Source organism: Phaenicophaeus curvirostris, chromosome 5 (assembly GCF_032191515.1).
Source record: "Phaenicophaeus curvirostris isolate KB17595 chromosome 5, BPBGC_Pcur_1.0, whole genome shotgun sequence".
NCBI lineage: Eukaryota > Metazoa > Chordata > Aves > Cuculiformes > Cuculidae > Phaenicophaeus > Phaenicophaeus curvirostris.
Window position 1 is genome coordinate 56,244,419 of NC_091396.1, and position 23,448 is coordinate 56,267,866.

A 23,448-nucleotide genomic window follows, 5' to 3' on the forward strand; every position below is an offset into this window, starting at 1 on the left:
TTCTTGCTTTTCTTCCTGTTGGTTCTAGCATTGTTCTGTAACTTCCAGGATCATATCCACCTTAACCCTTCCCTGCACATTTTGCTGCCCTTAACTGCTTATCAACCCAGTGGCCCTGACTACATTTGTGATCATCTTGGGGCAGAGTTCCCGGTTTCTTATTGTATTTGTATCTGTGTTCCTTCTTTGACTTGAACTGACCAAAAAAAGCATCTGCTTTTAGCACCCTCCTTCCTGCCCTCCTGCCTTCCTTGTGAGTGTACGGAGCTCATTGTCCTCCATTTGTCTGTGTGCATCCCTGCCATGTATACCATGTACTTAGATTTTAAAATATTTTTAGGGCAGGATTTTTTCCTCTGTTGTTGTAGAGAGTTTATCAATAGGATATTGTCATCCTACACTCACTACAACCTGGACATGTAAGACTGCCATAGTTGTCCAAAATGCTGAGCATTTATGTTCAGGTTCCACTTCCGAGTGTTGGTATATTCAAAGTGCTTATCTGCTGAAGATGATGATTTCCATTACCTAAGTTTAAAAAATTACTCAGAAAACAATGCATATGCTTCCAAAAGGCTTCTTTGCTCCCTCTTCTATATGCTTATAAAGCATAGACTCAGTCTGTTTTTTCGGATCATCACTCATTTTCAAGTAGAGGCTTTTTAGTATTTTGTTTACCTCTCCTGTGTGTTTTCACATATTTATTTTACTGCTAAAGGACATCTTTATATTATATCAATTCTACAAGCTTTTTCAACTTAATTGTAGATGTGTTATTTTAATTACTACCTGAAAAATTATTATTACGTAGATACTTATGGTTTAACAGGTTGTTAAAACCTGACAGGTATTAACAGTTTCCAACAGATGAGCTCTACAAAAATCAGACACTGTATTTGTTTTAAAAAAAAATCAAAAAGGTAAAGAAATTAAATAAATGTAAGAGAGTTTTTCACTGCAAGTGAACTAAATACCCTCTAGCATTTCAACTTATTTTTAAAAAAATGCTCTCAGGAAGCAGAGAGTTTTTATAGAATGGATTTTTCATTATTCTTGTTACGACAAGGTCATATTTCCTATGTGAAATGTTTAGATGGAATTTGCTCTTCAAAAGAATTAATTTTAGAAGATATATTTCCTTTCAAAATTATTCATGTAACAAGAGCTTGCAAGGGCAAACAGACCCTTTTTTGCAAGGGTTGGTGGTTTTATTTCTTAGAGTTCCGTTGAAAGAAGCAAGTGGTCTTTTTGCCATGTTTTCTTCCCTGTCCCTGGAACTACAGCTGTTGACACATTACTCGACTGCATCCTCAAAAATCCTACAGATGGCAGGGAAAATGTCACTTTAATTACCAGTGAAAGGAACAGACTTAGGAGAAGCCTAAACAGAAATCTTTTTCTTCCATTACTGGCTGGGACTCATAGCCACACTGGGAGCAGTCTGACTGCTGCCACGCTACTCTGGCTGCAGCAGCCTGCCCTTCAGAGGAGTTATTCCAAGCCAGAGCATCTCCTACCCCAAAAGATGAGAGATGAGGAACCAACTCCTGTCTGCTCCTGGATGGGGGTTTCTGCCTGCCAGTGAGTGAGTACATTTAACAGTTCACGCTCTTGCTGGGAGAGATTTATGTTTCTCCTTAGTGATGCAGTTCGGTGGCAATTTCATTTTCCTTAATGGAACAACTTTGGCCCCTGAATGAATTAAATAATTATAGAAGACTAAGTGATAATTTGCATGGACGTGTTGATGATGGTTCTGCTAAAGATGTCATCTAGCTCTATGTTTGGGAGACCTTATTTGAATCAGTCATGATCCCATGGGCTCATCTTTGAAAGCCACTCAGGACGTCTTTGTCAGTCGGGATGTTTCACAGTGTCGTGGGTTCCACCTGGTCTCCTGCCAAATATGGAAGAGTAAGAAGGTGCCTCCTTTGGACAGAGCCACTGTGCTGTTGGTGCCACCGGAGTCTGTTGGGGCTTCCTTTGGACCTTGTGTTTTGACTGTGTTTTTTTGGTGAAAGCTTAAGGTCTTGTACTCCACGAAAAGTGGTTCTTCCTCACCAGGTCCACAGTCCCAGCTTAGCACGGGTTTGTTTTTACCATCTTTTGGATATCTACAAACTGTGAAATTAATTTAGACATTTCCATTCATTTGTACTACATATATCTGTACCTTAAGAGCTGCCTCAGTGGATCTACTGCGAGATGCTGAGGCTATAACCCTGAGAAAAGTGACCTGTTTTCTGGGTCTTCATGCAAATGAACGAGTTTTTAGCAGGAGCTTCTAATATATGAACATATTTAAAATCTGACTTGTGGAATTGCCTAGAATAAACATTTAGCCAGAGGGAAGCAAATTCAGCTGCTCAGTGGCTTCTGGCTATCAGTACTACATGAGCTATGTTTGCTCCAGATTCCAGGTTGTAGGCTAAAGAAATCTGCTTCAGGCTGTTCAGTCATTATGGTTAGGAAGCAGAACTTAAAAAGGCTGGATGAGTTCTGCAGCCATGTTAGATTATTGTAATTTGTCATCGCCTTGCATTGCCCTCGCACTGCAGAGGCAAAGCTGAAGAGGGAACTGTCTGCTTGAGGCAGCCTGAAGAGAACTCCTCTCTACAAAATCAATTGCCTTGCTGTTCATTCTGGGTTCAGTTCCTCATTAAAATAAATGTCAACATTTCAGGACTCCTTCCTTCCTGACCAGTTTCTCCTTTTCAGCAGCTTTCATTGACATCATAATTCCAAATTTATGACATCAGTATATAACCACAGGGGAGGTTATTATGCCAGAGATTCAAGTGTTTTGGCCTCCTTACAACACCTAAAACCAACAGAAGCTGAGCTCTGAGAGTCTCTGTCTACGGCTTGAACAGTTGGGGAGCAAGCTGACAGGAGGCTCAGTTTAAGTGAAAAGCCCTCTGGCATTTCCCGTATGTGCAGCTCCTGTTCCGCAGAAAATGTGGCCACACACAGTTTAGCAGCCTGGAGAGTCCCAACTATCTCAGAGTTAACAAGCTCAGCATCGCTTCTCTGCTGAGATCTTTCAGACTAGTTTTGGGCAAGAACACTGCTGCTATTCTTACCCTTTCATGGCGAGCCTGACCACTTTCTAAATAGCTCAAGCCCAAACAATCTTGACCTTCCAAGAGTGAGACCAAGGGGATTTTAATAATGAAAAAACAAACAAAACGAAGCGGCTCCTCGCCTGGCTCGGTATAGCCTTCTCTGTAAGAAACAGCAAAGATACAAACTGTCCTCTGAGAGCGCTATGTTATCCCCTGACGTGGGATATGCTGTATCAAAACACAGGCTTTGGCAGTGCTCTGGTAGGGCTAAACCATATGCTGAGGCAGTATTTCTTCAGAGAAGCCAAAGTTATTTGTTAAAAGGAAAACTGGAATTGTCAAATGTGTTTATATTTCCCATTCCTGCCCTTCTGCCCTCACTCGAGCATGAAAACACGTCTTGGGGGATACTGCTGGGGAATCTGGACCACTGTTACCTCTGAGTACCAGAGGACTGATGTGCAGCCTTTGGGAACACTGTTATTGGTTTGGCTTTTGCACTCTGGGCAACAGCCCTTGCGGTTTGCTGATGTCTTTTCCTTAAGTTGAGTGTAAAATTTCTTAAGGAAAAATCACTGATGGCCTTGAACAGATAAGACCAGAACAGTTCCTCTGCAATGCAGAGTTCCTCCCAGCTTCCTGGAATGCTGCAGCTTCCTGCTTCAGCCTTCTTAGGGACTAAACCTTGCCCTCCTGAGGCATAACAGGAAAAATAAAAGTGCCAGTGGTCTCCTCCCTTTCCGAGAGAAGGTACTGATTATCCCCCACCATTGTCCTGAGAGTGTATTTAGACCCTTCCTTCTCTTGGCTCTCAACTTCACTTGAGGAAGTATGATAAAACATAGATTTGAAGTATATCAATGCTGTATTTTTTCCTACTTACTCTCTGCCTTTTCCCATACTACTCTCCCTTCCTGCCTTCTTTCTCCTCTTCATTTGTTCTTCTTCTTTTAACCTTCTTTAAATCTAATTTCTTCCTATCTCCATTTCTTGTTCAAAAAAATTCCAAACCTCTGTACTCCCTCGTTTTTCTTTAGTTTTTGTTCTCTTGTTCCCTTCAGCTGCTACCACTCTTCTGCCACTTGATCCTTTGTTCCAGCCTCTTCTTGTTCTTTCATCCTCACACCAAGACTGGATGAAGCTTTGCTAAAGACATCTCGGTCTGGGGGACTCTCTGGTTGCAGCCCTGCCGCAACTCCTTTCTCTTGGTCTCCCTACAGCATGGACCATTGTGGCTACCCATATGGGTGGTGGATGAATTGGACTCCTTCACCACCAGTGCCTCACCAGGGCTGTCTTTTGGGCTGCCGTAAGAAAACCCCAGAGATGGGACCTAGACCTTTCCAAACAGTGCTGAAGAAACCAGGGAGTGTTTAAGTGGCCAAGCAAACAGGCATGGTGATGGGTGAAAACCAAACATCCAGGACTGAACCCCTCTGAGTTATGGGGATCTTTGGATCTCACTTTGTGCCTGAGTTTGGTAATCATGGTCTCTTTGCCACAGTGAGGTGTGCATGAAACTGAACAACTGGAACCTAACTTCAGCTTTGGTAAAGTTATGAGTCATATTGTTGTCTAAAACCCAATCTTTTTAGAAATAAATGCCTATGTGTATTACTGGACACAATATAATTAATTGATGTAAGGGATTGCTTTCAAGGGTGCCTTTCACAAGTCTAATTCCTCTGTGCTTAGGAAAAAACTTCCAAAAAAAAAAAACTGTGTAAAACAAGCTTTCGTGGACATGTGTTGTCTTTGAAAAAAGCTAGATATTTTTGTGGATAACTGCGGGAAAGTCTGAGAGTTTCAAGCAAAAGCTTTCAGCTGGACAAATTCAGTGGGAAAAAAATCACCATCAGCCTCTTGCTGCGCTGGCGTGTAGCTCTGGATGTGGTGTTGACTCACTGAAAAAACAGCTGGATGACCTTGAGCTCCTGATATGAGGATTATTCACAGAGAATGTTGCCCCGGGCTGTATGACTGTTTAAAGAGGGCATCTTCCTCCTCCTAACATGAAATCTCTGAAGTGATGAACAGTCAGCATCCAGGCAGTTGTTGCAGAAATACCCAGTTGGGGGCAGATCCAGTGGGGTTTCACATACAGCAGGTCACTGCCAGGAAAGATGAGGCCCTGGGGACAGCAGTTTCCTTGTGCAGGTCTTTGTTGGTCCATGCAGGAGGATTTGCAATTAGGGAGAGGCGCGAGCGAGAAGGCCAGAGAGGGCAGCAGGGTGGAGATACACCCTAGTGGGTCAGGATTTCCCCTGAGCGAAGAGCAGGTGAAGTGACAAGGCTACAGTATGAGATTATATGTGTGCTCACACTAATAAACAGCTTTAAGTCTCTTACAAGATGTGTGGTTCTGATAGTAATATAATGTAAGATTTATAGAATAATAGAATCACCAGGTTGGAAGAGACCCACCGGATCATGGAGTCCAACCATTCCTATCAAACACTGAACCATGCCCCTCAGCACCTCGTCCACCCGTCCCTTAAACACCTCCAGGGAAGGTGACTCAACCACCACCCTGGGCAGCCTGTTCCAGTGCCCAATGACCCTTTCTGTGAAAATTTTTTTTCCTAATGTTCAGCCTAAACTTCCCCTGGTGGAGCTTGAGGCCATTTGTCCCAGCAAAACAATTATTACATGGTTCAGTCATACCTTTCAGTGATCTGGTGGACATTTGAACCTGTGAACACTGATGGAGAAGCCTCATGGATTCTGATACAACAGAGATTTTTAACACTGGCCTCCTATTTCTGTGCCATTCAGTGGCCAGCGAGTTGGGCATGTGAAACAATATATAAAATTTCTTCTCCTTTATTTTCTTGCTTCCTTATTGAAGAAGAAATAAAATGGCCAGTATAATTGACTAGTAACCTCACATATTCTGCATTTCTGCCTCAGTTCTCAAACTACCTCATGGACAGTTAAGCCTTCCAGCCCTTTGTGAGGGTTCACATTGCACAAGGTTATAGCCAGTGGGGTGTTGCAACTTGACCAAGGACAGTGCCTCTTCTCAGGAGGCAGCACAGGTCCAGAGCCGCAAGCGGAGGAAACCTGTACCTGTGCTTGACCCGATTGTTTGCAGTCCCTTCTGTGCAGCTGCCGGGGGCTGGGGGTGTCAGTGCTGGGTTGGAGTTCCAGCTCTTTGTAGACTGATGAGTGTCTCTCCAACATCAGGTATCCTTTTATGCTGGGCAGCATATTTGCCCAGATAAAAGTCTTAGCAAAAGATGTTTTTTCTTACTCTAGTTTTATATCTGAAACACACTGTGATGTATATACACTTCTTTGTCTAGTATTTGATTTGTGCCTGTTACAAACCTACCTTAAGGAAATTACATTTAAAAAAAAAAAAAGAGAGATCATCAATGAACTTACATATGGGTTTACTCTTTAAATCACGTTTTAAGTTCTAGGACAATTATTGTGAAACTTTCTAGTTTGATGAGGATCCTCCTTGCCTTCTGCTCTCTCCCATCTGTGCTGATCAGTGACCCACACTTTACAGGACTAGTCAGATGATAGTACTAAGAAAATAGGTTTTATTTTTTGCTCACTATTTCTTCATAAGCAACCCCATGACAAATTAGATGGATGAGTTTCTAAAAGCCACTGTCATTCAGAGGAGGCTGCAAATCAAATCCATGGTCTGACACAGTTGTTTCTTTATGCAAACAACATATATTGTGCCTTCTATGAAATTTTAGAGTATTTGCTTACAAGAAAGGGCTATAAGCTTTGGTTTCAGACAAATGAGGAGGCTCCATAGTAACAGGGGGAGCTTCTTCCTTAGGAGAGACCTTCTCTGTCTGAAATGAGCTCAGATTAATTGGTGCGGTGACTCGGTAAAATGACAGCACAAACCTGCTATCGGACAGCAAAGGCATGGGCTGAGCTCTGTGCTAATGAGGCACAGAAAGGGTGGGGGCTCCCTCCTCCTGGCACTTCAAGTAACTCTGTCCCTAATTAGTTTTTTAGCAACTTAATAATAATTGAACGTAGCAATTATCAGATACGCATTTGCTACCACAGAAGAAAGGCCCTGAAAGAAAGCATAAACTTTATTACTACAATGGAGTTTGTTACCATCATATTGTTGTTGTTATTGTTCCAGTATATTTTTATTTAGTATTGAGCTGCAGTAGGCAGCAGCAAGGCTTGACAAGCCAGTGGTGAAATAGGTCTCTAGGGCATCAAATCTATGGGCCTGATTTTTCTAACACTTACTCTAGTGGCGTAGGCTGCCATTACAGTAAAAATAAGTGCTGTATTGACCTGAATATATGAAACCCTTACCTTTTCAGAGAAACAGAAATGAAAATGTGACGTATTTATATTAAAAATGACCCCTCCTGCTTTGTTCTGTGCCTCCTGCACAGGCTGTGCCGAGCCCGATCACCTCCAGCCTAGTCCCCCAGTCTACTTGCTTGGCACCACAGGCACGTTCCCCTGAGACCTCACACAGCTTTCCAGCCACACCTGCCCACCCCACACCTGCCCAAAACTGCCTCTGCATACAGGGCTGCGGCTTCCTTGCCTCTCACAGCACATGCAGATGGAGGTGGGTCTCAAGCACTTCAAATCCTGTGTTCTGTTCTGGGCCCCTCACCACAAGAAGGATGTTGAGGCTCTGGAACAAGTCCAGAGAAGAGCAACAAAGCTGGTGAGGGGGCTGGAGAACAGGCCTTGTGAGGAACGGCTGAGAGAGCTGGGGTTGTTTAGCCTGGAGAAGAGGAGGCTGAGGGGAGACCTCATTGCTCTCTACAACTACCTGAAAGGAGGTTGTGGAGAGGAGGGAGCTGGCCTCTTCTCCCAAGTGACAGGGGACAGGACGAGAGGGAATGGCCTCAAGCTACACCAGGGGAGGTTCAGGCTTGACATCACAAAAAATATTTTCACAGAAAGGGTCATTGGGCACTGGCAGAGGCTGCCCAGGGAGGTGGTTGAGTCACCTTCCCTGGAGGTGTTTAAGGGACGGGTGGATGAGATGCTGAGGTGTGGGAAACCTTGGCTGGTCTGAGGAGTTAAAGTGTGTGAACTTAAACATTGGCCTTGAATAGATGCCCGTGTATCCTTGGAGAAGCTGGAAGGCACCAAGAAGAGCCAAGTAAACAAGATTAGGAAGCTGCCAGGCCACAGGTGGAATCACCCAATTATGAAGTTACAGCTGAGAAGGAGTCGTCCAATTATGAACTGTCGGTCTTTAGCTAAACCAATCGTGCATGGACGCGCAGCTCGGGAAGGGGTATAAAAAGTCTTGTAAAATCAATAAAGATGGTCTTTTGGCCCACAGCTTCTACATGTCGTGGATTGCCCCGACCGCGACACTGAGGGGCATGGTTTAGTGATTGATAGGAATGGTTGGACTCGATGATCCTGTGGGTCCTTTCCAACCTGCTGATTCTGTGATTCAAGGAGTGACCGGAGTGGTGTTAACTGTGACACAGACACACAGAAGGAGGGAAGGGAGAAGGCCAGAAACCAGTTCTGTTCCAGACACAATGCGCACACACATCCTAGCTGCCTGGAAACCCACTGCTTGCTGTGGGATTACATGGTTTTGGGTTTCTTTTTTTTTGTGTCCGAAGTGGATGATGTGGAACTGGGAGAGACCTGTGGGAGACGGATCTACAGAGTGCCAGTTTTGAAGAGCCTTTACTCTTGAGAACTGCCAGTCAAGTTATGGTGACACACGTATGAAAGACCCGAGAAACAACAGCAGTATTCGATCCTTTATTGTGACGAATCCATGAGGATATCCAAGCAATACCACGTTCAGTACCATCTTTTTCTCTGTGCCCAGGTGGCCAGGAAGGCCAATGGCATCTTGGCTTGTATCAGACACGGCGTGACCAGCAGGTCCAGGGAGGTTATTCTCCCTCTGTACTTGGCACTGGTGAGACCGCTCCTCGAATCCTGTGTTCAGTTCTGGGCCCCTCACCACAAGAAGGATGCTGAGGCTCTGGAACGAGTCCAGAGAAGAGCAACAAAGCTGGTGAGGGGGCTGGAGAACAGGCCTTACGAGGAGCGGCTGAGAGAGCTGGGGTTGTTTAGCCTGGAGAAGAGGAGGCTGAGGGGTGACCTCATTGCTCTCTACAACTACCTGAAAGGAGGTTGTGGAGAGGAGGGAGCTGGCCTCTTCTCCCAGGGGACAGGGGACAGGACAAGAGGAAATGGCCTCAAGCTCCACCAGGGGAGGTTCAGGATGAACATTAGGAAAAAATTCTTCACAGAAAGGGTCATTGGGCACTGGAACAGGCTGCCCAGGGAGGTGGTTGATTCACCTTCCCTGGAGGTGTTTAAGTCACAGGTGGACAAAGTGCTAAGGGGCATGGCTTAGTGTTTGATAGGAATGGTTGGACTCAATGATCCGGTGGGTCTGTTCCAACCTGGTTATTCTATGATTCTATGATTCTAGTGGGTGGTGCACGGGAAGAGACAAAGAGATGTGGAGGGAGCAGAGGAAGCTTCGGGCTCTGGACCTGCAAAGAAGCTGTCCCCACTAGCAGAGAACATCGCGGTGTGGTTTGAGCTGCACAGGGAAGCCGGACAGAGGTGACTGGAAGGAGAAGAGCAGAGGTCCAGGGATGGGGCTGGAACGCTGAGTGGGGAAAAAAAAGAGTCTGAACAGGGAGAAGCAGCGGGGCTGGGAGGCAGCTGGCTGGGGAGGGAGGGAGGGTGGAGGGGTGCGAAGCAGGGTGAGAGAGCTCCTCTGAAGCAAGCGGGAAGGGCGAGGGAGCACAACACGCAGCTTCCCCGGCGATGGTGACTCTGCAGGGAGGGTCAGCGGCGGGGGGACACGGCGGGGCGGGGAGGGCAGGGGAAGCCAGGGAGGGGCAGGGAAGGTAGGGAAGGCAGGGCAGGGGAGGAGAGGGAGGGACAGGGGAAGGCAGGGAGGGCAGGGCCGCGCCAGGCGGGCTCGGCCGCTCCCCCCGTGGGAGGCGGCGCGGGGCGGAGCGGCCCCGGCACGCGTGGGAGCGGCGCGGAGCGGGGCGGGCGGTGGCGGCGGCGGCGCTTTGTCCTGCGCACAGGCGCGCACCCAGACAGACAGACAGAGACAGACAGACAGACCGACCCGCGGACACAGGCGGCGGGAGGCGGCAGCATGGCCGGGCCGGCAGAGGGGCTGCCCGGGTAGCGCCGCGGGGACCGGCGCTGCCAGCGGGGCGGAGCCGCCGCCCCTGCCCCGCCGGGAGGATGAGGTGAGCGCGGGGGACGCGCGGGATGCGGGGTGCGGGGTGCGGTACCCGCGCTGCTCCCCCCTCCCCGGGCGGCGGGGCTGGGAGGTGGGTGAAGCGACGCGGCGCTTCCTAGTCGTTCACCGGATGGATAATGCGAGTGGGTGGTGACGGGTTTTTTTTTTTCGGCGTGTTTGCCTGCCTGTAAATCCGCACGGCAGATTATCTCGGCGGTTACAAAAGGCTGTGAGCGCTCCGGACGCGGCGATGCGGGAATCCCGCCTGGAGGAGCCCCGGCACCGGCCGAGCATCCTCCGGCCGGGGCTCCCCGAGGCTCCCCGGGCAGGGACCGCGCTGGGTTGCAGTTTTCCCGAGGTCACTTTGTCTCTTATGGCTGTGGAAAAGCTAAAAAAAAAAAAAAAAAGCCGGCCCCGCAGATTTCCTGCAGCCAGATAAGTGCCTGGAGGGAGGAAGGAAGGCAGGAAGATGTTATTTGTTTTGGTTGACTTCATACTCTTCCAAACCTCTCTCCCCTCATTTATTCAAGAGTTCTCTTGAGCTGTCGGTATCTCGGAGCAACCCAGCCTCTGATTTATTTTCTAATAGTAATGATTCCTTCCACTTGATTATCTTCTTTAGCAAAGTAAGAACTGCTTTGGGAAACCTTAAAAATGGAAATAATTTGAAGCCAGGTACCTTTCTGTGGTGCTTGATCCCTCAGTTGCAAGGTTGGCGTTTTTCCTAGGAAGTACAGTGGAAGTCTAAAAACCTTCATCTGCATTTACAGTTACTCCTTATATTCTCACCTGTGCCTAAGGCATGGAGCTGCATCAGTCTTTTTAATCATTTATATTACTGTTTGCTTTCATCACTTGCTTAAAATTATATTGTTGGGGAGGGTCAAAAGCAGAGGAGCCTGTAGTGTCATGCAGCTGGTGGCCCAGACCCCTCTTGCTCTGCACAGGTGTGTCTGCATCAGTCTCACCTGGTCTGATCACGATGCTGCTCGGAGAAGTCAGCAAACACAACAGAAGGCAGTGAAGTTTGGCTTTGCTCCCTTGTGTTCAGTTAGTAGCGCTGGGAGAGCCCTGCCCCATGAAGAAGGGTTGGTAGAGCTCGTCCTCCATGAAGGAGGAAAAGTGCCTGTCTGACTGATAAGAATGTCCTTAACAGCCGAGGAGGCACCATGGGGCTACTTGGAAGACTGCAACAATTTTGAGTTTTTCCCACTGGAGGTACCCTTCTTCATTTGAACTTGTGCAGCTGGTGGTTGCGCTTTTTGTTGGAAGAGGTAACAGGAGAGACCCACAAAGGCAGATTTTGAATTAGGGTGTCATGATGCTCCCAAAGTAGTTCCCACTGTGAGAGCTAGGGCACTCGCACAGGAGGTGTGCGCTACAGGGCAATTTGGAAAGAAAAAGCAATTTAACTCCAGGAGGGGCTTTGGGACTTCCCCAGATCCTCATTTTTGATGATGATGAGTGGGGCGCTTCTCTAGGTTGGACACCTCATGCTGAGCTGTGTTTAGTGTAGGCTGGGGAGCTGGCACCTGAAGTTGGTCTGTATGTGCTGCTGGGCACTTCTTTGTATGGTTGGCCTTCCGTGTTTTCCCCATTATGATGCTTGGCATCTACAGGTCTATCACAGTTAGAATAATCTTTTCTTATTAATATCAGTGTCATATTTTAATGTACATGGTGGGGTTTTATTGTGAATTATTTTCTGTTTTTACAGGCTTCTGTTACTGATTTTTTTCCTTCAGTTACACAGTCATTACTGAAGAGGTTGTACTTGTCAGTAAACATATGTCTGCAAATCAGCGAAAACGTTTTTCAGTAACTATTCTTGTTTAATAAATATAGGCTCTGTAATTCCAAAAGACCCTGGCAGGCTATACAATCATTTAATAAAGACTTTCTTAAAACATTTGCTTAGCTATGTGTGTTTTACTTATAGGTCTATTTGTGGTGAACAGATTACAGTACTATTCATTGCACAACTGCATTTATGTGATGGTTTCCATTTTTTGATAATTTCTCTATGTCTTTACTTCAAAGGTATAAAGTGTGTGTACCACAGGTCTTAGTAATGTAACAGATTATAATAGATGCTCTGTCTCAGAAGTGGATTAGGATCCCTGGGTGGAAAATGCTAAAATGCGGGAGTGTTATTACTTCTTAGTATATAAAAAAATTGCTTTAGTACAACAAATGTTGAGGTTGTTCTACAACAGATATTCCTTTATTCTTGGAAGTTACACAGTTAGCTCATATTTGGGAAAATATCTATGAATATTGCTGTAGATTAAAATAAGAATTTTACATTCTGTCAACAGAGGTGTAGTCTTACATTTCTTAGTCATATGTGTAGTTTATAAGGCATCTGTGTTTCAGCGATCTCTGTTCTTAAAAGTAAAAACCATTTATAGCATTTTGGGTGTATCCCTGAAAAAATCATCACTGTCTCTCTCTTGCCATGACTGTGGTGAGTGTAAGTTGGCTTTGCATGCCACAGCCCTGAGGCAGTGATGTGGGGAAAAGCCTCCTACTTTAAACATTTTATTTTTTCTGAGAAGAACATACAGTGAATGTCCAGAGATGGAAAAAACCTCTAAACAGGATTATTCAGATTAAAACTATACCTCCTTATTCTTCTGTGGTAGCACATGCTTTAATCCATTCCTGGGTAATCAGTGCAGAAGTTGTTCCTTGGCACCTCGGCATTTGTAGAGTTCTCTAGCTAAAGTCAGCCTTTAAATTCTGATACTTCTGTGTAGCTGCCAACTGGAAATCCTAAAAAGCTGTTGTATTTAGCCCTAATTTAAAGGGGGGGAGCAACACCCCGAATAAAAGAACTGAATATTCATAGTATAAACCTGTTTTAATAACAGGAAGCTTATAGACATCATTCTTATTAAACCTTTTGTTTTCAGACATCAGCAAGCGAAGTCTTTACATTTGTTCCAATAAACACAATGTATTGAGCATTTCATTGTCTTTCATATTTTCTATTCATTAAGCAGTTCATGAGATACCTTGAGTTTTGCCAATGTTTTTAGTTTGCTTGGAGGCTAACTGGTGCTGTATGTATACAGTGTTATATTCCAAGTTTCCTTTACTGTTCCTTTCTGTAACAAATTATAAATGCAAGCAGCATGTTCCCTAATATTGTCAGAACTGGAGTTCCTGATCTCACTGGATGAGTAGCCTATGCAGTCCAGTGTACTTGTCTCCTGCAGGAAAGTAGTAGCATCCCTTGAGATGGATAATAAAATCAGGTTGTCTGTGAAGTCTTGTGTAACCTTGTCACTTAGTAATTGATTTCTGAGCTACAGCAATTTGCTTGTAACTTAGCTAATTTTTCTTTAATTCAAAAATTCTTCCCTACCATGTTCTGACTCCTGCTCTGTGCCTTCATGTCGTGGCGTGTGTGGCTGGGTGCTTGTGGGGGCGGTTGGGAGTTGTCACCCTAGTTCTCCAGCCTTGGATATCTTTAGGTTTGCAGCCTTTTGAGCTGAATCTGTGCTACGCAATTCTGCCAGTGCCACTCAGTGAGAAACACCCAGCCCTTTGGCTGTCATGGTTTCATCAGCAAAATCCCAAGTGTGGATACTATGCTGCTGACAGAAAACTGCTTTTGTTAGCTCAGCTTAGATCTTTAGAGGGGCAGTTTAGCGCTAGCTGCAGTAGGCAAATGTTCTGCCTCTGCTGAAGGTTTTACAGTGCTGGCTGTGGCCATGCCAAGGCAGTGGCTCATGGGGAGCTGAGCAATGCCGAGTTTCCATGAACGTACCCGTACTGTCAGGACTTGTGAGCAGGCAGGCTAGCTGCACCTCTTTCATACTAATTGTTATTCTGTATGCTTGAAAAGTAAACTTGTTTTCCCCTCTCTTAAGAAAAAACCATAAATTGTGGACATCTTTTTGTGCATTCCCTCTTTCTTGAAACCTTTTGTTTTCATAGTAGTATGATTAAGGCTAAAGGTAATCTTTCAAGTGAGTGTGCAGCTCTGTTTAACTCAATATTGTAGTTTTTGTAGCATTTCACTTCTAGCCTTCCCCAGATCACCCAGACCATGTTAAACAACAGACATCCTAATGGAGAACAGCTCTGTTAGAAATGTGTCACACTTCTGTGATTTCTTTCCTTTTTTTTTTCTTTCTATCCATCATAGTTTCTCTTGGTTATGGACACTGTGTAGGATGAACAATAGTGAACTTCTTTAGAAGTTATTTCTAAAGTTGCTGCCAAAATAAAATGAATCCTGACTAATGTTTAGTCCTAATAATTACAGAATTAAAATAAAATCAATTGAATGAGCTATAGATTACCTGCAGACATTTCAGGTTTCTTGGCTGAATCTGAATCTTAATATCTCATCCACTTTCTGTTTAAAGAAAATATTAGCTGATTTTTCAATATTGTCCTTCATGGCAAGACATAAGTAGTAAAAGCTGCTCCGATGTACGTTGGTATTGCTCCTACAAGAAGACACGGAGTTTCAGGAAACATTTTCTGTTTTCTTCACAGCCATTGCAGAACACTAGGGATCCACAGTGCTTCCTTCACTTTTTCTTTCTCAGCCTTGTGCCTTGGGTCAGTTTCTCAGGAGCATGGAGGAGAGGTGGAATAGCCCTGCCACCTTTTCTTCATCTCATCCTCTTGTTTGCCCTTAGGCGGATTTCATCTGCAGTCACCTACCCAAGACTTCAGTTTCATCTGCTTGTTGATCTAATGCACCATAATGAGCGGAAGCGATCGGAAACCACTCTGCTACAGCTCAGAGCTTCCACCAAGAAGCGTTTGAACCCTACACCAGTAAAGCCCACACCCCTGCAGTAGTACGGCTGTAGCGCAGCCTAGGGAGAAGACGTGAGGCCTCCCGACAGGCTGCCGTGAAGCCCCAGGGGTGTAAGTCATGGCAGCACACAGCCTTGCTTGGTTTAATCTACCTTGTTCCTGGCTAATTAGTCCACGAGGAGCTTTGCAGTGTAAGTATAGGCTGTTTCCCAGTACCTGGGATAGCAAAGACGTTTCTAGTGCACACCATAGGAAGCAGAGTGACCTGATGGTCCATCCAGCACATTTGCCCGGTGATGACTCTGTGACCACGGGTGGGTGCACGCATCACCTAGCAGCTCTCAAAGTGTGTTTCAGTCTGGATTGTGACTGCGAAATTAGAAATGGTTTAAATTTGGTCTTTTTTTCTTTTTCATTTCTTGGGTATTCAGCACTGCAGAATGTTTCTTTGCGTCAGACTTTGCATTTTTGCATTGAGCAAACACTTAGAGTGGTATTGACAGTCTTTCAAAACTATTTTTCACTTGAGAGTCATAAAAGCATTAAGAGTATCTATTTTAATTAATCGGAGGAGACAGACTGGGCAAAAGTCCTTACCAAAAAATTGTGCCTGGCAACGTCCTTCACATTTCTCACTATCCAAAGTGCCATTCTGTAACATCACAACAACTAGTGAGGCATTACATTTTACTGGATATTTTACAGTCCTGGAGTAGGAGGGACATCTGGGTACCAGAAACTGTTGATTCTCCTTCTTGATGTAGGCATTCAAGCCTCACATTTCGTTCAAGTTCAGTGTTAGGTTGTATGTTTCTTCTGAGTTCTCATTCCTGTTCCTCTTAGCTGTGCCAACTTAGCTGTTTATGATTTGGTAGGGTGAACCAGAGCAGAGAATCATAGAATCGTTTGGGTTGGAAGGGACCTTAAAGATCATCCAGTTCCAACCTGCCTGCCATGGGCAGGGACACCTCCCACTAGATCAGGCTGCTCAAGGCCCCATCCAACCTGGCCTCACCACCCTCATCATGAAGCATTTCTTCCTAATGTCTAATTTAAATCTTCTCCCCTCCAATTTAAAGCCACTCATGAGGTCTTTACTTAACGGACAGAAGAAAACAAAGAAGAAAAGAGAATGTACACTTTCCATACACAGGGCATGTTTATAGGGTAGAAATAAACAGGAGGCTGAAAGGTTGAGGCAGTGCTCCTTGGCATCACCAGAAATGCTCATGGAACTATATCTCCAGGGAATGCTGTTACTACAAATTAAAATTCAGCTTTTATTGAGATGCTACACCGGCTCTTCCTCTTGTCTACCACAGATTCTCCAACTTGGACTTGCTGGTGCTTGCACTACAAACTGTATCGCCTAGCTGGTAGTATGGATGAGCATTTTCTAATTATTAACCATGTTCCCTGTCCAAAGAAAAGGTATTTTTCACTTGTGTTCATGATGGAGGTGTTTTTTTCCCCTGAGTTATACATATATACTCTTGAACAGAAATTCAACAACTTCATATCACTAAACCTCCCTCCCTGCCTGAATTTCCTGCGATTTTTCATGCAATCACCCTGATGGTCAGCAGTGAACCGGGTCTGTTTCACAGAGTCACGGAATGGTTTGGGTTTGAAGAGACCTTTAAACCTGGGCAGGGACATCTTCTACTAGATCAGGTTGCTCAAAGTCTCATCCAGCCTAGCTTGAACACCTCCAGGGATGGGGCCTCCACAACCTCTCTAGGTAATCTGTGCCAGTGCCTCACCAGTCTCACAATAAAGAATTTATCCCTGATGTCTAACCTAAACCTACCCTCTTTCAGTTTAAAACTGTTCTTTTTCTGTTACTACAGCTCCTAGTAAAAGAAGTACCTTTCTTCTAAGTTCCTTTTAAGAACTGAAAGGCCGCATTAAGGTCTCACTGGAGCCTTTTATTCTCCAGGCAACTCCCTCAGCATGTCTTCATAGGAGAGGCACTCCAGCCCTCTGACCATTTTTGTGGCCCTCCTCTGGACGTCCTCCAACAGGGCCATGTCTTTCTTGCACTGGGGACCCCAGAGCTGGATGCAGTACTCCAGGTGGGTCTCACAAGAGCAAAGAGGAGAATCACCTCCCTTGACCTACTGGCCGCGCTTCCTTTGATGCAGCCCAGGATACGGTTGACTCATGCCCATGTGCTGGTTTATTCGCTGGAAGCCCCTCACTGTTGAATGCAGATCTCGTCTAGGTGAGCAATTCATTTCTCAGGCAGTAGGTGTCATTCCTGCAACTTGAGATCTTTTCTTCTGTCTGTCTTCAGCTACACATAGGTGTCAGGATGGATAGACATGTTTTTTCTGAGATTTATGGAAAAAAACCCCAAGCAAGCTCTGTAGATCAACTTGGCTTAATGTAGTACCATGAAGTGTAGCGTGCCGCGGGTGCAGGCGTAGGGAGGTGCTCCTGCAAGGAAGACGTAGCAGCTTTGATGTGGCTTTAAAGTGAGGCTGTTCAGGCCAAGTTCTTGTTGTGGTGAGCACCAGCGTGCAAATAGATTGTGCTTCCTCAGCTGGTCTACTGCTGCTAAATCTCTTAACTTTTTTGTCTTCAATTCTTTATCTGCTGGAGCATGACAAAACTTACCTGAAAGGGAATTAAGATGATTAAGTAGCTAGGTCTCAGTCTAGCACAGGATTTAAGGATATGCTTAAGCTTGGTCCTGTTGAAGTCCGTGCATTGCTAGATGGTGTTTTGCTGTCCATTCATTCCTTCCTCTTCATTATTCCTTTCCCTTTCCCATTATTTGCTGCTGCTTCTTCTTAGTCAGCGTATCTCTTTCCTTCCTGTGCTTCCTTCCTTTATCCCTTGTTAGTAAGCTACTCCCTCAGTAATGAGGAAATCTAGGAAATACACTGAAATGGTATTAGCAAGAAATGGTCACCATAATCCCTTTAATTGCATGCTGTATCCTTTTTTTTTCTGTACCTACTGTAGGTCAGGAGGTCGGCTGCAGGGATGTTTCATGGGTGTATGTTTGCATGAAGCAGAAGCAGCTAAGCACAACTGGGACTGTTGAATGCTTATAATAAAAATAAGTTTAAATAAGTAAATTCAAGTGAGAAAGCCCTATTTAGAAGTAAGTCTGCTACGTGTGCGCTGGATGAGGAGGAATATGCCTTCAGCATAGACCATTGTTACTTAATTTGTGGTTTGTTGTCCAGAGAACATCAAAAGAGAGTTCAAACATGCCTAAAAAACCTTTAAAAATCAGAAACGAGGAAGTAAAAATAATTCACATATGAACACATTTTCATGCAGTTTGTATCTATGTACCTACGCCCATTAGCTCCATACTGCTCTTATTACCCAAATAAAACGGTTTTTGATACTAAAGTAATAATTTTATTAAATGACTCTGCTTTGTCTGTCACTTCTTGTTCCCACCTGCCAAACAGTAATGGGATTTGAAATAATCTGTGAATTCCTTTTTGAAGAGGATTTGTGATTTAGAGTGAGGGGAAGACTGGACTAGCATATTTTGACAGAATGAGGTAACTTTAATATTCTGACTTTGTCATGAATTAATGTTGAGTGCTGCAATACATTTGCATGCTTATCTTTCTATTAAATAACTGAATACATCATCTCAGCGAATCCAAGTCAATTTTATGATCCCACAGCTGCTACATTGGGAAGTAAAGGTTTGAATCATCCAAGTAAAGCAGCCTTGCTATTCTCAGGCAGTTAATTTCTTTGACTAGTCTGATAAGTGCTTCCACTTTTTAGAGAGAACGTGGACTTACATATTCATTTTACCTGTGTACTTAATAAAATGTCCTATATCTATTTCGATTGTGTGGTAGTAAGAACTGTCTGTGAGTAGGTGGAATGAAGAGTTATGTCCCTTCATTGTGCTGGCATGTGCAGTGCTTTCCATTAAAGGAGTTCACTCAAGTGTTACTTTGTCAGCTGCTACAAAAGTGATGCATAACTCACTGACTCCACTGGTAGTCCAGTGCTGCAATGGGTCTTCCCTGTATCCCTGTACCTCCACTGGTAGCCCAGCATTGTGATGGATCCTCCCACAGCCTGACCTGTTGGCTCTTGGCTTTGTAGTTTTTTGTTTTAATTGGCATTGAGCTGTCAAATGCTAGCTCACAGCATATGAATCACATACAACTGCCACCAAGATTGCTGTAGTGATTGGCCATCTAGCTCATCACACACTCAGGATCAGTCCAGAGCAGTGCCTTGCTCTACCTGCAAGTCATCCTGGAGATGGCCATCCGTCTCCATCCGCAGGCATTTACATTGCCCGCATCTTATGCTGGAGGCAGGAGGAAAGCTGTCTGATGCTATGGCATTAAGGTCCTAATCTTGAAAAGACTTGTACACATTCTTGACCTTATTACTGGGAACAGCATCCTTGATGTTTGTTAACCTGATGACCGTTGTGATAAGACCACTGACCGTAATAAATTTAAGTACATACACAAGTATTGACAGGATTAGGGTCTGATAGGGCAGTGAGAGCTCGCTTCTTCATTTGAGGGCAGAGCTTAGCAGAGGAAATTCTGCAGCTGTTAGGAAGAGAGCCAAAAACTACCCTGTTCCTGTCCTCTGTATGGAAGTCCTCACTTTGGATATATACCAATAGGAAGAGGAGCATTTCTTGTTTAATTTATTTCCCTCTCCCCATATGAACAATTATTAGCTGTAAACAAGGCTGTAAGTCGGAAACCACCCCTGCTCTTGGGGGAGCGGATGGGACAGGTGGGTGGTACAAGGAGGAGGTTTGCTGAGAAGCAGTGGGTAGGGTTGGGGTTGGTAGAGCCTTCCCAGTGGGGCAGGTGAGGCTAATCCTTGCCTTTTCAGAGTTCACAAGTGAAAATATAATCGAGGAGCTAATGGAAAGATGGGTAAGATGTTTAGCATAACTGAGGAGTCGGTGGGTGGATGGTGTGTGGTGGGAGGGATCCCACTAAGCCTGTTGTACTGACCTCAGAGTGCTCCCTCAGCTGGATATTGCCCAAGGATGAGCTGCAAGGACCTGCTTGTCTCTTCTGTTCTTTCCTCCTAAACAAAAATAGTGCTGGAACTGCATGACTGCAGCCCTTTGCAGGATCTCAAAAAACCTGAGCCAGCGTACTATTTTAAAATTTCATGGCATTAAATATAAGCACGTTTCAGAAATAGCAGAGGGGAGACTGAGCCAGGCAGCAAACAAGGGAAGATGGAAATGAGCTTGTAAGAGCAATAAATGCACAGGACGTGTCAAGCTGCAAAGCTTGTTTAGAGGTACATGGGGCAAATGCCTCGCATTGTGCATTTAGCTGTCGCCACTGTCCTGAGCATGGTGGGGGCTCTGGTGCCAGTATGGGTGCAGGTCTGATTTAGTCAGCGCTCCCAGTCTGAAAGCACAGTAGCATTGTTTTCAGCTGGCTGCGTCCCCTGAACCAGTTCACCATGGAGTGCATAAATGTCTGTCAGCGTCACACCAGCAGTGCTGCAGGGAGTGGAAGGGATGGCTGTGATGAGGCGAGGGCGTATTGGGGCAGCCCAAGTGGAAATGATGCTCCCTGTCCAACCCTCCTCTCAGTGATGACTTCATGCTCCAGGAGCTTAAATTTGCAATCACTGCACAGTCTGATTAACCCAGTGGTTCACTAAGGATATCCATGCTAAATTGCTAAAACAATAGTCTCTCTTCTGTATTCCTGACTGTTTTCTATGGTCTCTTCCTCTTCGACGTTGGACTCCGGTCTTTGATCTCTCTGTCACTTTGGTCAAAGTCTGTCACTGCAGACTTCAGTTGCATGCTGATACCAGCTGCCATCTATTATTGCCATCGGGGTCTGTTCATCATACTTTTTCTTTGGAGGTCTGGACACCTTTTGTGACCCTTAAAAGATGATAATCCTGAGTGGACACTGCAAAACAGCACAGCAAAGGTTCCCAGAACAAACATTTCAGAGGGATGCTTAGGTATTAGAGCAATGGCTAAGCCTGACCTTGCTAGAGTCCCTGTCTTCTATTTGAATGCAGTGGGATTATAATCTAATATCAATTTCCATCTCTGATTCCCCAACACCCATGTCAGTATTATAGGTCTGAACTGCAGTTCAGCTTCACAGATGGTACCTGCATCGCAGAAAATATTAGATGACTAGTGCCCTAAATACGACAGAGTGCATTTGTCTACAGATTTGTGTACACAGAAAAATCTCTTTAATGGTAAGAAGCATAGTCACGTAAAAGGAATGTGAAGGGAGTTTGATAGAAGATGTAGTGGTGTAACTGTTGGAGTAGGGTGAGTAAAATTAGAATAAGACCATAAAACTGTGAATAAACATGACAAGTTAACACATCTGCCTAAGGAAGCAAGCTTTTATGATGCTTTGTTATTTTATTAAAAACAACAACTTTGATAACTGCTGCGTAGTGCAAAATACATCAGATATTTTAGTGACCTGCTATTTAAAAAATAACCACATCAAATGCTACAGCTTTCTTGAAGGTTGTCTCAGTTTCCTTCAGAATGTGCATCTCTCATGACCCATCAACATCTGTTCAGGTACTGCAAATGCAGGAGGATGGAGAGATGAAGACTTCCAGAGTCTGGTTGTCACTGTTAGGCCTCTGGACTCCAGAGGAACTTCAGCAAAGATGGAGAGTAAGCATGCAGCAACCCTGCAAGTATGTCCTCAGCAGGATACACAACTTCTAGTACCCCATTCCTAGGGAATTATTTAATTGACACATGAAAACTGGTTTTGGGGGGCTATCTGTCTGTTCTGAAGCTGTCTTCACAAAGGCTGAGCAGGAAAATTAATCCAAATCACATAAAATGTGAATGTGAAATAAATTAGGTAAACTAAATTAAATCGTTGTATATATTCTCTGATTCAAATGACCTTAATTTGATTCAGCTTAATTCACATCAAAGTAAATTATACTAAATATGAAATAGGGTTGATTTAATTAATAATGAGTGTGTCTGCAGGGATCTAATATGGTTTGATTCATTACAGAAATGTTAATTCAGATTACCTTTCTAGAGTTTTCTCATATAGATAAACCCTACAGGACAGTGTATTAGTTATGCCTAAACTGGTGCAGTTGTCTGTTTATTCCCCTTGGCTCTTTCTAGACCTTCCCACTGTTCTTCTTGTGTGGAACTTCATGAGCATTTTGTTGTGAGATGTCTTGTTAATTTGTTAATCCAGCCAAAGAAGATTCATCACTTTTCTGTTGAATTAGCCAGGTCTTGACCTGGTTTGTGGCTGCCTGGCGTTTCACAGGGTAAAGGCATGAGAGTGAATGTGTGATTGAGGTGGAGAGGGCGGTGACTCATTTCTCTTCAGGCCAACCCTTTGTGCAAGAGACACCCTGCTTTGCTATTGATGTGCTAAAAGTTCACTCTCTGTTGGGTTATGTAGCACAGGGACTAGAATAAGTCATGAGTCTTGCTGGAGTTGCTTAAAGTTAGATACCTCCACCTTTGATTTGCTCAGTGTTTAGGCACAGCTGTTGTATTACTTGTCTCTGGCTTGTAATGTTTTCCTTTGGCTCTTTCTCTCCTTTGTGCCTATGTAGTACTACAGCATGTACCTTCTGAATAGCCATCACCTAAGTAGGCTGTGCTTTCAATATACAAAAGCTCTACTGACCCACTTTCTTACGGCTTTTCTTCCTCTTCTGTCCATGGCTTTCACGTTCTGCGAGTGTGTTTTTTGCTGAATGATTATTACATGAACAGACACTTAATTGCAGAAATAGGGTAAGTGGAATGTCTGAGACCTGCATGATTTTGCGTAGGGTGTTTTTGAAGGGCTTGTTTTGTTTTCAAAGGATTGTGCAATAAAAATTCCAGTTTTATAATGCGGTGCTTCAAGTGTAAAATAAGTAGCAGAACTGAAACACCTGATCATTTTCAACTATTGGCTAAGTTGAAACTATTGAAAAGGCTTCAGGAGAAATAAAGAATAATAAATATGAACTAGAGGTAGCAAAGTTGATCTAATTCCATAGATTTGTTTTGGTTTGCTTTTCCTTTCTCTGAAAATGAGTATATGTACTTGAAAGACAGAGGAATGACCGGAAACCTGGCCTGAACTTTAACCTGAATCCTAACTTTGATGCAAAAGTCTCTGGAGTTTGGGAGGCTGGAAGGGCTGTAATGTTGTTAGGAATTTACTTGAAATCTGTGCCCAGAGTACTAGGAAATGCTAGCTGTCCCTGTTAGCATCTTCACAGCTTCGAGCTTCAGCTTGCGCTGGGAATGACTCAAAATAGTGGCCACGGAGGTGCTATCAGCCTCTAAAAGCTTCCTGTGATTATTTGGTTCGTTCTGTCTGGAAACCGGGCTTTGAAACCACTGAGCTGTGCCCATCTCATCCTGTTTTAATATCAGCACACCCA

General features: G+C 44.5%; 1 protein-coding gene across 1 annotated transcript in view; it reads left to right on the forward strand.

Moving 5' to 3' along the window:
• Nucleotides 1-10,036: 10,036 nt before the first annotated feature.
• EVL (Enah/Vasp-like) overlaps nucleotides 10,037-23,448 on the forward strand; it is a 160,946-nt gene continuing 147,534 nt past the window's right edge. The window contains exon 1 of the mRNA XM_069858818.1: nucleotides 10,037-10,276. Within this exon, the coding sequence (XP_069714919.1) occupies nucleotides 10,272-10,276 (5 nt within the window). The 5' untranslated portion in view covers nucleotides 10,037-10,271. The remainder of the gene's footprint in view (nucleotides 10,277-23,448) is intronic.